The sequence below is a fragment of the Anomaloglossus baeobatrachus genome, chromosome 2 (assembly GCF_048569485.1).
Source record: "Anomaloglossus baeobatrachus isolate aAnoBae1 chromosome 2, aAnoBae1.hap1, whole genome shotgun sequence".
Classification (NCBI taxonomy): domain Eukaryota; kingdom Metazoa; phylum Chordata; class Amphibia; order Anura; family Aromobatidae; genus Anomaloglossus; species Anomaloglossus baeobatrachus.
The window spans coordinates 133,320,983-133,334,558 of NC_134354.1; the positions used below are offsets into that span (position 1 = coordinate 133,320,983).

Sequence of the window (13,576 nt, forward strand, 5' to 3'; positions counted from 1 at the left end):
TGGAGGCCGTGCCCCCTGCGGCCTTTTGGGGTCGTGACGTGGGCCGCCACGCATATGAGTTCCTCTGGCCTTTCTCCGGCCTGTTGGCGAAGAAGAATGTGGCTTGGTGGAGGGACGAAAGGACCGAAACCTCGATTGGACATTTTTCTTTGCTGAGGTCTCTTAGGTTTGGACTGGGGTAAGGAGGAGTCCTTTCCCTTGGATTCCTTAATAATATCATCCAATCGTTCGCCAGATAAACAGTCGCCAGAAAAGGGCAAACCAGTTAAGAACCTTTTTGAAGCAGAGTCTAGTTCCCATTCGCGCAGCCACATGGCCCTGCGAACTGCCACAGAGTTAGCATATGCTACAGCCGTGCGGCTAGTGGAGTCCAGTACGGCGTTCATGGCGTAGGACGAAAAGGCTGATGCCCGAGAGTCAAAGACGGAACATGCGGAGCAAAATTCCATGTGACAGCATTAAAGGGAACCTGTCATCAGAAATTTAGCTATAAAGCTAAAAGTTCCCCCCTCTGCAGCTCCTGGGCTGCATTCTAGGAAGCTTCCTATAGATTTTGTGTCACCTTTTATCCCAAAATAAACACTTTATAAACTGGTACCTTTTCGTATGTAAATTTCTTAATTTTCCATGTGGGCGGGCTGTCTGATGTACGTTGCTGTTCCTCCATCATATTGACGCCGCCCCCGAACGCTGAATTTGAAAGTTCAGGACACCGCCCCTGGGTGCCCGTGGTCCAGCGCATGCGCTGTTCCACTGTAGCGGTGCCGTGCGACCGCTGTGACGCTTTGCGCGGGCATGAGGTTATGGGCGGCGCTGTTAGTGTCATCAGTAAGTGCCGCCCATAACCTCGTGACCTCGTGCTGAGCATGATGGGAAGGAGGGGACGTCCGGGCATCATTCCTCCAGCGCTTGCGCATAACGCTGGAGGAATAGGGGAAAGTGCGGTCACGAGGTTATGGGCGGCACTTACTGATGACACTAACAGCGCCGCCCATAACCTCGTGCCCGCGCAAAGCGTCACAGCGGTCGCACGTGCACACAGTGCACGGCACCGCTACAGTGGAACAGCGCATGCGCTGGACCACGGGCACCCAGGGGCGGTGTCCTGAACTTTCAAATTCAGCGTTCGGGGGCGGCGTCAATATGATGGAGGAACAGCAACGTACATCAGACAGCCCGCCCACATGGAAAATTAAGAAATTTACATACGAAAAAGGTACCAGTTTATAAAGTGTTTATTTTGGGATAAAAGGTGACACAAAATCTATAGGAAGCTTCCTAGAATGCAGCCCAGGAGCTGCAGAGGGGGGAACTTTTAGCTTTATAGCTAAATTTCTGATGACAGGTTCCCTTTAAACTCCTTCAGACAAGCAGAGATTGCTTGGAGAGCCCACACGGCTGCAAAGGCCGGGGCGAAAGACGCGCCCGTGGCCTCATAGATGGACTTCACCAAGAGCTCTGTCTGTCAGTGGCATCCTTCAGGGATGAGCCATTTGCAACAGACACAACGGACCTAGCAGCCAATTTGGAGACTGGAGGATCCATCTTGGGAGAATGAGCCCAACCCTTAACGACTTCAGATGGAAAGGGGTAACGCGTGTCAGTGTGACGTTTAACCCAGCGCTTGTCCGGGACCGCTTCGGGTGTCTGGACAGCATCCCTGAAGTTAGAGTGATCAAAAAACGTATTGAGTGTACGTTTGGGGAACCGAGACTGGTGTTTCTCCTGCTGAGAAGCCGACTCCTCTACAGGAGGAGGCGGAGGAGAGCGATCCAGCACCTGGTTGATGGACGAGATAAGATCATTTACTAAGGCGTCCCCCTCAGGAGTATCAAGGTTAAGGGTGAAGTCAGGGCCAGAGCCCTGAGCTCCCTCGTCCTCCTCGTCTTCCTGACAGTCCTCAAGCTGGGATCCCTAGCAGCGTGAGGAAGTGGGGAAGAGTCCCAGCGAGACCGCTTAGCCGGTCTTGGACTGCGGTCCGGGCAGGAGTCCTCCGCCTGAGACCTAGGGCTCAACCTGGGAGCGCGCTGCGGCGCTAACCAAGCGGGGCCTGGATGAGACAAGCTAACAGGGCCAGGGCCTGTGAAAGGTCCGGTCTGGACTGCAATGCCTCAAGGAGCTTAGAAGACCATTTGCTCATATGAAAATGGCTGAGGGCCAACACCGGTGACTCTGTCCCTGCAGCCTGCTCAGGGGGAGCAGGGGGGTCTACATGAGCCCAGGGGCCCACCAGTGCCGGAGGCTCCGGCTGAGCAAGCGAGGCAGGAGTTGAGCATTGCTCACAGTAAGGGTAGGTGGATCCCGCAGGTAACATAGCCCCACAAGAGGTACAGACCGCGAGAAAAAACCTGTGCCTTAGTAGCTTAGCTCCTTGGGACGACATGCTGTTGTCTCCTAGGAGAGTGACCACTGAAGGTAAATGTCCGAACAGAAATATATATATAATATATACATGTGTATCCGGCACCCTAGGGGGACCAGCACCGGGTGCTGTGTTCACCCTGAGCTCCCCTGAGAAGCACCCACCGGCAGAATGCCAGAAAATGGCCGCCGGAGCTCTCAGGGGAGGAGTGGGGTCGAGGGCGGCGCCAGCAAAGAGCGGGAGTCTGGGTCCCTACAGTGGTCAGTGAGGGGGGAGGAAGACATGCAGGATGTTCCAGCCCTCACATCCGACGTCATGTCGGCAATCCCGCCCTTACCCCTGACAGGCAAGCCCGGGGGCGGGATTTTCACGACTAGGCCGCGGTGAAGCCGGGGACTAAATTTGAGGCTGCGCCCGACCAGCAGGCCCGATCGGCGCGGAACTCCACCTGCCTCCTCAGTTTTACAACTACCGCGGCTTCTGGGAAGAAGGTGCGCTCCCTGTACAGTCCCCAATGGGGACACAGAGTACCTTTAAGCAGCAGGGCCCTGTCCCTGAGGTTGAAGAGGCTCCGGTCCGGCAGGTTCCACCAGGGGCTGCGGATGGAGCACGGTCCCAGCAAATGGATGACCGCTCAGGATCCCACTTCTCCCAGCCGCATAAGGGATGGTGAAGGAGACGGCCTGTGGCTCCAGCCTCCGTACCCGCAATGGGTACCGTCTGGGGTCTCCACAGTGGTCAGTGATGGGGGAGGAAGACATGCAGGATGTTCCAGCCCTCACATCCGACGTCATGTCGGCAATCCCGCCCTTACCCCTGACAGGCAAGCCCGGGGGCGAGATTTTCACGACTAGGCCGCGGTGAAGCCGGGGACTAAATTTGAGGCCGTGCCCGACCAGCAGGCCCGGTCGGCGCGGAAGTCCACGTGCCTCCTCAGTTTTACAACTACCGCGGCTTCCGGGAAGAAGGTGCGCTCCCTGTACAGTCCCCAATGGGGACACAGAGTACCTTTAAGTAGCAGGGCCCGGTCCCTGGGGTTGAAGAAACTCCTGTCCGGCAGGTTCCACCAGGGGCTGCGGATGGAGCACGGTCCCAGCAAATGGATGACCGCTCAGGATCCCACTTCTCCCAGAGCCGCTAAGGGATGGTGAAGGAGACGGCATGTGGCTCCAGCCTTTGTACCCGCAATGGGTACCTCAACAACACCGCCGACATAGTGGGGTGAGAAGGGAGCATGCCGGGGACCCCGTGGGGGTCCTCTTTTCTTCCAACCGACAACTAAGTTATGAGAATGCATGAGTGGACGTGTGCCTCCTTCCACACAAAGCATAAAACTGAGGAGCCCGTGGTCCACGGGAGGGTGTATAGGCAGAGGGGAGGGGTTACACTTTTTAAAGTGTAATACTTTGTGTGGCCTCCGGAGGCAGAAGCTATACACCCAATTGTCTGGGTCTCCCAATGGAGCGACAAAGAAAGATGAACTACTACAAGAAACAGCTATGGCATTATGTACGAGTCTGGCCTGAGAGCCATAATGCTATGAACAACATGAGCTTAACATTGCTCCTCTAGTAAAACCAAAAAGGTAATGTCAGTTTGTGACTCCGGTATTCCATGGTCAGTGCATTGATCACCTCTTCACAACCGTCCAAAGGTCTCCTGATCTCAATGCAACAACCTCATAAGTCAGAAGACCTGCAGCTGGTCCAGAAATCAAGGGGCTATGAATTTGGACTTGTTTAGTCAGCCTAAAAAAACATTCTCTTTATCAGTCAGAGGTAAGGCTGCTTTCACACATCCGGTTTTTGCAGTGCGGCTCAATCCAGCTCAAAAACCTATGCAACGGATGCGTCGAAAAAAACGGATCCGTTACATAAGTTTTTCCATGCGGCCCATCCGTTTTTTGACGGATGCGGCTTGATACTGAGCATGCGCAGTGCAAAAAAACGCATCCGGATGCAGTTTTTGCCGCAGGACGCCGCATTCGGCGTCCATAGGCTTGCATTGTAAATTGCACTGCATCGCGCCGGATGCGGCGCGATGCGTTTTTTTTCGCCGCACAAAAAAAAAACCTACCAGGCAACGTTCCATCCGGCCGCCGCATGGGCTAAATATGCCGCATGCGGCAAAAACCGGACGCAACGCAAGGCCATGCGGCACAATACGGCGCTAATGCAAGTCTATGGGGAAAAAAACGCAACCGACGGCAAAAAAAAACAAAACAAAAAACAGTTGCGTTTTTCTGCAAAGCGCCGTATTGTGCCGCTCAGCAAAAAACGGATGTGTGAAAGCAGCCTTATACAGTCCTTAATTACATTTAGCAGTTTTACCCCCCACTCCCAGATTTCTCCTTAAAAATCTGACAGCATCTAAGGACCGGCTATTTAAATAGGTTGCCTGATCTTCTGACATTACAGGCTGCACTGCATACTTCTGGCCACATTCTGGCTAGACGTCCTTCACTATACATCTCCTCCCTCATTTCTGTCTATCACCCTAGCTGTGCTCTACTTTCTGCAATTGCTCTTACTAATATCCTTCTTTTCAATCTCCAAAACCTCTTATGTGCTGCACCAGTTTTTTGGAACGCACTACCCCAGACGATCCAACATCTCTCTTTATACAAGCCTATCACCTCAATTCATTAACTCTTCCCCCGTTTCCACTTATTTTTCTCAGAATCTGGCCCCTCTTATTCATCCGGCTCCACATCCTTTATAAACCCAATAGCACTTGGTAACTATACTTTGAGACTGACTAATGATGGCTCAAAATACTTATTTATAATAATGACTGCTGGACCATGTGCTACCTATTGTCTCCCTGCCCCATTTCCTTATAGATTGTAAGCTTACGAGCACAGCCTTCATTCCTTGTAACTGTTGTCTGCACATGCCCCGCTTAATAGTAAAAGTGCTGCGGAATATCTTAGCGCTATATAAATACAATTAATACATGCTCGGTCTCGCTGAACACTAGGTGACTGGAGCCTTATTAGAAGACGGGATAACCCCTTTAATGGAGTAGTAATGGCGTTTTGTAGCAGATTAAGTCTTTTAGATGCACTAAGGACTAATACGTACTTAATGCCAACATCTTCCATGCCGATGCTTCCCTGGTGCATTAGGCTAGTTTGACACATCCAGCATTTTGCCGGATCCGGCACACTCCAGTACAGTGTACTACAGTACAATGGCATTGTGGCAAGCTCTGGTCACATGCTGTCATGTGACTAGAGCATGTGACAGGAGGTTGCTGCGATGCCATTGTACAGTATTAACACTGTACTGGAGGGTCCCGGATCCGGCAATCCGGCGAAATGCCAGATGTGTGTAACGGCCCTTAGTGATTGGCCACAGTCAAGCGAACATGGCTGAAGCCGGGAAACCAAAGGTTTGCAATGAACTCTGGCACAAAGGTGGCATGGGATTTCAAAGGTACAGTGGAACCTCGGTTTACGAGTAACCCGGTTAGCGAGTATTTCGCTATACGAGCAAAGCTTGCTGTAAATTTGTAACTCCGTTTACGAGCAAGCTTTGCTGTATGAGCAAAATACTCACCGCACACACTTTGGGTTCCGTACTTTAACCGTGCTGTGACCCGCTCTAGCAGTCCACACAAACATGCATACTATGCTCACATTACCTTCCGTTCCATTGCCGGCCTCATGGTTCTTGTAGTTCGCCGGTACAGGATGTGTATCGGGCAACCATCGCGACGATGGAGGAACTTCCGCTGTCAGCCGCTACTCAAACGCAGCGCGCTGACCTATCAGAGGCAAGCGGCTCCTGCCTTTGACATCAGCGCTCTGGCAGCAGACGCTCCGGCATCGGTCACAATGGTTATCGATACACATCCTGTACCGGCGAACTACAAGAACCAGGAGTCCGGCAATGGAACGGAAGGTAAGGTGAGCATAATATGTATGTACGTGTATGGAATGGCACAATAGGGGACCAGGATGGGACATTTAACAAGTTGTGGAACGAATTGTCTGAGCTTGCATTATTTCCTATGGGACATTTTGCTTTGCTAAACGAATAACTTGGTTTACAAGCACACTCCCAGAACGGACTGTTCTTGTAAACCAACGTTCCACTGTACAAGGATAATGCTACACGGCGCGCGGCACAGAAATTGCTGTGACACATTGTATGTAATGATTTTGTTTGGTGTCTCACTGCGACATAGAGGTGCATTAATTTCATTGGATTTTCTGTTGCTGGTCACACGCTAATCACCGGCCATAGACGTCAACGCATATTGTACATGACTAGTCTGCAGCCGGGCTGATTGAAAAATCAGCAAATTGAAGACAAAGCTGCACAAATGTTTCTGTTGTGCAAGACACGGTGCTGTGTAGCTACAGCCCTATTACTTTCGATATTTTATGCCTTTGTCCGATGTTTAGAGAAAACGTCAAGAGCAATTCTGTAACAAATTATCAGCACTGCACTCCAAGGTGGATGGATTCACAACCGCAGCAGTGTGGGGACGCCAAAAATCATAGTCTGGATGCAGACAATAGCAAAATGTGACATGAAGGGCACGGCGCTACTGACAGAAATATATACGTCATGTTCTCAGAATGAGATTATACATTAAAACTAACTTTGAGTTACTATAAAAACACAGCAGGATCTGTGAGAGCTGGCATATACTAAACGCACCATGTTCGGTGAGAAGCAGCTGAAGGATCCTTGAGGAATCTTTCTTTAGACACTGTAATAGAAGAAGCCTCACTGTAGCCCTTCCAGGACCTTTCACACGTAGATGTCAAAGTTTAGTAGTTAATTAGGTGAAAATCTAAATCAGGTTGCCCTGTGGCTGGGAGGTCGCACAGGGGATCAGTAGGGATCAAGGGACTATGCAGCTGTTCAAGAATGACAAACCCGTCCAGTCTCTTACCGAAGAAGCACTTTAAGGTCATTAAAGATATATCCAGGAATAACCATAGATAATAAAACACAGGGGGTAGCCCACATGTGTACCATTAGCAGTGGATATTTTATGCACATAAACCTCCATAAATGCATACCGTGCTCAAAACCTTCTTTTCAGGCTCCTCTTCAGCATCACTCTGGTTCTCTTCTTCCACTTCACCTTCTTCGGTCTCGTCCCCAGAGCTGTCATTGTATCTATCTAGGAAAGAAGAATACGGGCAATGCATAATCCACAACGGCGATAAACACATGCAACCAGCTTATCATCAGGGACCTACACCATTAATAGGGGGCAGCAAAATAGGACATTATATAGGATCTTTTTATCCTTGAATGCAATTGGGTATTAAAAAATGTTGCACTGTTTTTGCTTCTATAGCCTTTGTATTGGATTATCTTTTACTAGTCGCAGAACGAGGTAACAGATTCCTTCGATGAGCTAGCCTCAAAGAAGAGTTTATAATGATCATATTCCTTATCTAAATTCTTCTAAACAGAACAAAGATTATAAACTCTTTCACTAAAAAAAAAAAAAAAACCTCACTGATAGGTCCTTAGTTAACTCATTCCTCAGCCACAGTTAACGCAACACAGCCTATATAAAGAAAACTGCATTTTTTTTGTGAAACTCAATTGCATAAATTATTTTGAGCAAAAAAAGCATGTGGTATGTCATTCATTCCAGTATAATGCTGACAGGCCTCTGGCCGGGCTAAGTGGTTGGATGACGATAGCGGGCTCTCCGCCATCACAACGATCCCAACGTCCAATCCGGTGAGGAGTAGTACATGGAGGACACTTCATCTGTCAATGACATTAGATGCAGTGGCAAGCATTCACCGAGGAATCTAATGGAGTATACTGATGGGAGCAGGGCTTTGTGAGATCACCGTGATGAAAGGGTATATCAAGGGATAAACACTAGCACTGCAGCGTATACTTGTGACGCTGGTCAGGAATTATTTAAAGAGAAAAAAAAATGCACCCAATGTTAAGGCTGCTTTCACACTACGTTTTTTTAACATGCGTCATGAACGGTTTTTTTGCTGTAAAAGCGGATCCTGCTTTTACAGCAAAAACACGCATGCAAACGCATGTGTTATTTTGCAGGATGCTGTCACTTTAAGTTTATGGGCGGGCATTGGAGTCATGTGATCGGGAGTCAGTGGAACTGAATGTGATAGACTGGGAGCCGGCTTCTGACAGCAGCGGAGGCTCGTAACCAAGGTAAACATCGGGTAACTTGCTTAGATACCCGATATTTACCTTGGTTACGAGCGTCCGCAGCTGCTAGGAGCCGGGCTTCCTGCACACGTAACCAACATAAACATCGGGTAACTAAGAGAAGCGCTTTGCTTGGTTACCCGATATTTACCTTGGTTACGAGTGTCCACAGCTCTCAGGCGGGGGCAAGAGGCAGGGGGCGAGAGGGAGGGGGTGAGAGAGACTGATCACCCGAGGCTGGTTTCTGTGCATGCTCAGTAGAGCAAGCAGGATCCTGTCTATCTGCATGCCAGCGTTCACATGCGTTTGCATACAGTATAGTCAGGATTCAGCAATTTGCAGTATTTGGACGCAGCTCAAAAACGCTACAAGAAGCGTTTTTGAAAAATGTTAAACTGCAACTCACTGGATGCTCACTATAACGCACGCAAACGTGAGTCCATTGTAAATGCATTGAAATGAAAACACATTTGCACTGGATCAGTTTTTGCGTTAAAAAAACGTTCAGGACGCATGTTAAAAAAACGTAGTGTGAAAGCAGCCTAACCGGTTTATCTTGACCGAGTTTGTGCATCGGCCGCCCTGAGATAGGTCATATATAACAATTAAAAACCAGGGACATAAATCGCGTAGTTACCAGTTTTGGACTTTGCAGATCCTTCCTCTTCACTTTTCTTGCTCTTCACCTCCGTTTGCATTGTGCTTAAATTCAACAAGGCCCGAGCTGCGGTAACTTCATCAAGCCAAACTACATTGCCTAAAACAGGAGATTTCACATATATAGAATACTGTAAATAAAGGCATCAGGTAACATCTTTGATTCCCCAAACTCATCCACCGATAAATAGAGGGATAAACATAGAACTCACTAAGCGTCGTCCCTTCTCTGGATTGTGAACTATTGCTCCATGATGCGATAAAGCCTCAGTGTAACAGCGATGGGGTATAAATAACACATAGTGGGGGGGGGGGCCGGGTCTGACACTACCCACACTGCGGGAAGAAAGCACGGCCACCTTGTCATACTGACAGCCCACCTTCCCACAAGGAGGATTTGGGGAGATTCTGACCTTGCAGATTTTCAGCAGCCGTTTCCTAATTTAATAGTAGTGTCATATTTTCAATTAAGTGGCTCTGGTTTTGATATATCCTGATATTTGGCTTTGACCAAACTTTATTGATAGTCATGTGCAGATTACATGCATCTTTTACCTGTGGATTTTACACATCTAATATTTAAGGCTACATGCGCACGCTGCTTTTTTGGCTGCAGTTTTGTGGTCAGAACTTTCTGACATTTGACTTCCCAGCAAAGTCTATGAGAAGTCAGATTTGCTGTGCACACGTTGCAGTTTGTCAGTGTTTTATTTGTCACAGGTTTGTGACAAAAAAAATGCAGCATGTTCATTCTTCCTGCGTTTGTCAACATTTGTCACAAAAACGCATGGTGTTAAAAACGCACCTAAAGAAGGGAATTTTGTTACTTACCGTAAATTCCTTTTCTTCTAGCTCCTATTGGGAGACCCAGACGATTGGGTGTATAGCACTGCCTCCGGAGGCCACACAAAGCAATTACACTAAAAAGTGTAAGGCCCCTCCCCTTCTGGCTATACACCCCCCGTGGGATCACTGGCTCACCAGTTTTAGTGCAAAAGCAAGAAGGAGGAAAGCCAATAACTGGTTTAAACAAATTCACTCCGAAGTAACGTCGGAGAACTGAAAACCATTCAACATGAACAACATGTGTACCCGAAAAACAACCAAAAATCCCGAAGGACAACAGGGCGGGTGCTGGGTCTCCCAATAGGAGCTAGAAGAAAAGGAATTTACGGTAAGTAACAAAATTCCCTTCTTCTTCGGCGCTCCATTGGGAGACCCAGACGATTGGGACGTCCAAAAGCTGTCCCTGGGTGGGTACAGAATACCTCATGTTAGAGCTGCGAAGACAGCCCTCCCCTACGGGGAGGCAACTGCCGCCTGCAGGACTCTTCTACCTAGGCTGGCGTCCGCCGAAGCATAGGTATGCACCTGATAATGTTTGGTGAAAGTGTGCAGACTCGACCAGGTAGCTGCCTGGCACACCTGTTGAGCCGTAGCCTGGTGTCGTAATGCCCAGGACGCACCCACGGCTCTGGTAGAATGGGCCTTCAGCCCTGATGGAAACGGAAGCCCAGCAGAACGGTAGGCTTCAAGAATTGGTTCTTTGATCCATCGAGCCAGGGTGGCCTTAGAAGCCTGCGACCCTTTGCGCTTACCAGCGACAAGGACAAAGAGTGCATCCGAACGGCGCAGGGGCGCCGTGCGGGAAATGTAGATTCTGAGTGCTCTCACCAGATCTAACAAATGTAAATCCTTCTCATACCGATGAACTGCATGAGGACAAAAAGAAGGCAAAGAGATATCCTGATTAAGATGAAAAGAGGATACCACCTTCGGGAGAAACTCCTGAATGGGTCGCAGCACTACCTTGTCCTGGTGGAAGACCAGGAAGGGAGCCTTGGATGACAGCGCTGCTAGCTCAGACACTCTCCGAAGAGATGTGATCGCTACCAGAAAAGCCACTTTCTGTGATAGTCTAGAAAGTGAAACCTCCCTCAGAGGCTCGAAGGGCGGCTTCTGGAGGGCAACTAGTACCCTGTTCAGATCCCATGGATCTAACGGCCGCTTGTACGGGGGTACGATATGACAAACCCCCTGCAGGAACGTGCGTACCTTAGAAAGTCGTGCTAGACGCTTCTGAAAAAAGACGGATAGCGCCGAGACTTGCCCTTTAAGGGAGCCGAGCGACAAACCTTTTTCTAACCCAGATTGCAGGAAAGAAAGAAATGTAGGCAATGCAAATGGCCAGGGAGACACTCCCTGAGCAGAGCACCAGGATAAGAATATCCTCCACGTTCTGTGGTAGATCTTAGCGGACGTGGGCTTCCTAGCCTGTCTCATGGTGGCAACGACCCCTTGGGATAATCCTGAAGACGCTAGGATCCAGGACTCAATGGCCACACAGTCAGGTTCAGGGCCGCAGAATTCCGATGGAAAAACGGCCCTTAGGACAGCAAGTCTGGTCGGTCTGGTAGTGCCCACGGTTGGCCGACCGTGAGATGCCACAGATCCGGATACCACGCCCTCCTTGGCCAGTCTGGGGCGACGAGTATGACGCGGCTGCAGTCGGATCTGATCTTGCGTAGCACTCTGGGCAAGAGTGCCAGAGGTGGAAACACATAAGGGAGCCGGAACTGCGACCAATCTTGCACTAAGGCGTCTGCCGCCAGAGCTCTGTGATCGCGAGACCGTGCCATGAAGGTTGGGACCTTGTTGTTGTGCCGGGACGCCATTAGGTCGACGTCCGGCCTTCCCCAGCGGCGACAGATTTCCTGAAACACGTCCGGGTGAAGGGACCATTCCCCTGCGTCCATGCCCTGGCGACTGAGGAAGTCTGCTTCCCAGTTTTCTACGCCGGGGATGTGAACTGCGGATATGGTGGAGGCCGTGGCTTCCACCCACATCAGAATCCGCCGGACTTCCTGGAAGGCTTGCCGACTGCGTGTCCCCCCTTGGTGGTTGATGTATGCCACCGCTGTGGAGTTGTCCGACTGAATTCGGATCTGCCTTCCTTCCAGCCACTGCTGGAAGGCTAGTAGGGCAAGATACACTGCTCTGATTTCCAGAACATTGATCTGAAGGGTGGACTCCTGCTGGGTCCACGTACCCTGAGCCCTGTGGTGGAGAAAAACTGCTCCCCACCCTGACAGACTCGCGTCTGTCGTGACCACCGCCCAGGACGGTGGTAGGAAGGATCTTCCCTGTGATAATGAGGTGGGAAGAAGCCACCACTGCAGAGAGTCCTTGGCCGTCTGGGAAAGGGAGACTTTCCTGTCCAGGGATGTTGACTTCCCGTCCCATTGGCGGAGAATGTCCCATTGAAGAGGGCGCAGATGAAACTGCGCAAACGGAACCGCCTCCATTGCCGCCACCATCTTCCCGAGGAAGTGCATGAGGCGTCTTAAGGAGTGCGACTGACTTTGAAGGAGAGCCTGCACCCCAGTCTGTAGTGACCGCTGCTTGTCCAGCGGAAGCTTCACTATCGCTGAGAGAGTATGAAACTCCATGCCAAGATACGTCAGTGATTGGGTCGGTAACAGAGTTGACTTTGAGAAGTTGATGATCCACCCGAACGTCTGGAGAGTCTCCAGTGCAACATCCAGGCTGAGTTGGCATGCCTCCTGAGAGGGTGCCTTGACAAGTAGATCGTCCAAGTAAGGGATCACAGAGTGTCCCTGAGAGTGCAAGACTGCTACCACTGCCGCCATGACCTTGGTGAACACCCGTGGGGCTGTCGCCAGACCAAATGGCAGAGCTACGAACTGAAGATGGTCGTCTCCTATCACGAAGCGTAGAAAGCGTTGGTGCTCTGTAGCAATCGGCACGTGGAGATAAGCATCTTTGATGTCTATTGATGCTAGGAAATCTCCTTGAGACATTGAGGCAATGACTGAGCGGAGGGATTCCATCCGGAACCGCCTGGCGTTCACATGCTTGTTGAGCAGTTTTAGGTCCAGAACAGGACGGAATGAGCCGTCCTTTTTTGGCACCACAAAGAGATTGGAGTAAAAACCTTGTCCTCGTTCCCGAAGAGGAACAGGGACCACCACTCCTTCTGCTCTTAGAGAATGCACCGCCTGCAGAAGGGCATCTGCTCGGTCGGGATGTGGGGAAGTTCTGAAGAACCGAGGCGGAGGCCGAGAACTGAACTATCCTGTACCCGTGAGACAAAATGTCTGTTACCCACCGGTCTTTGACCTGTGGCAGCCAAATGTCGCAAAAGCGGGAGAGCCTGCCACCGACCGAGGATGCGGAGGGAGGCGGCCGAAAGTCATGAGGCAGCCGCCTTGGAAGCGGTACCTCCGGTTGATTTCTTGGGGCGTGAGTGAGTCCGCCAGGAATCAGAGCTCCTTTGCTCTTTCTGAGTCCCTTTGGACGAGGAGAATTGGGGCTTGCCCGAGCCTCGAAAGGACCGAAACTTTGACTGCCACTTCCTCTGTTGAGGTTT

General features: G+C 50.4%; 1 protein-coding gene across 2 annotated transcripts in view; it reads right to left on the bottom strand.

Annotated features, from left to right (window-relative positions):
• NCBP3 (nuclear cap binding subunit 3) overlaps nucleotides 1-13,576 on the bottom strand; it is a 94,476-nt gene that overhangs the window by 29,733 nt on the left and 51,167 nt on the right. For both annotated transcript variants that reach the window (XM_075335352.1, XM_075335351.1), the window contains exons 5-6: nucleotides 9,167-9,286; nucleotides 7,401-7,504 (exon numbers count right to left, since the gene is read on the bottom strand). In XM_075335352.1, coding sequence (XP_075191467.1) covers nucleotides 7,401-7,504; nucleotides 9,167-9,286 — 224 coding nt within the window. The remainder of the gene's footprint in view (nucleotides 1-7,400; nucleotides 7,505-9,166; nucleotides 9,287-13,576) is intronic.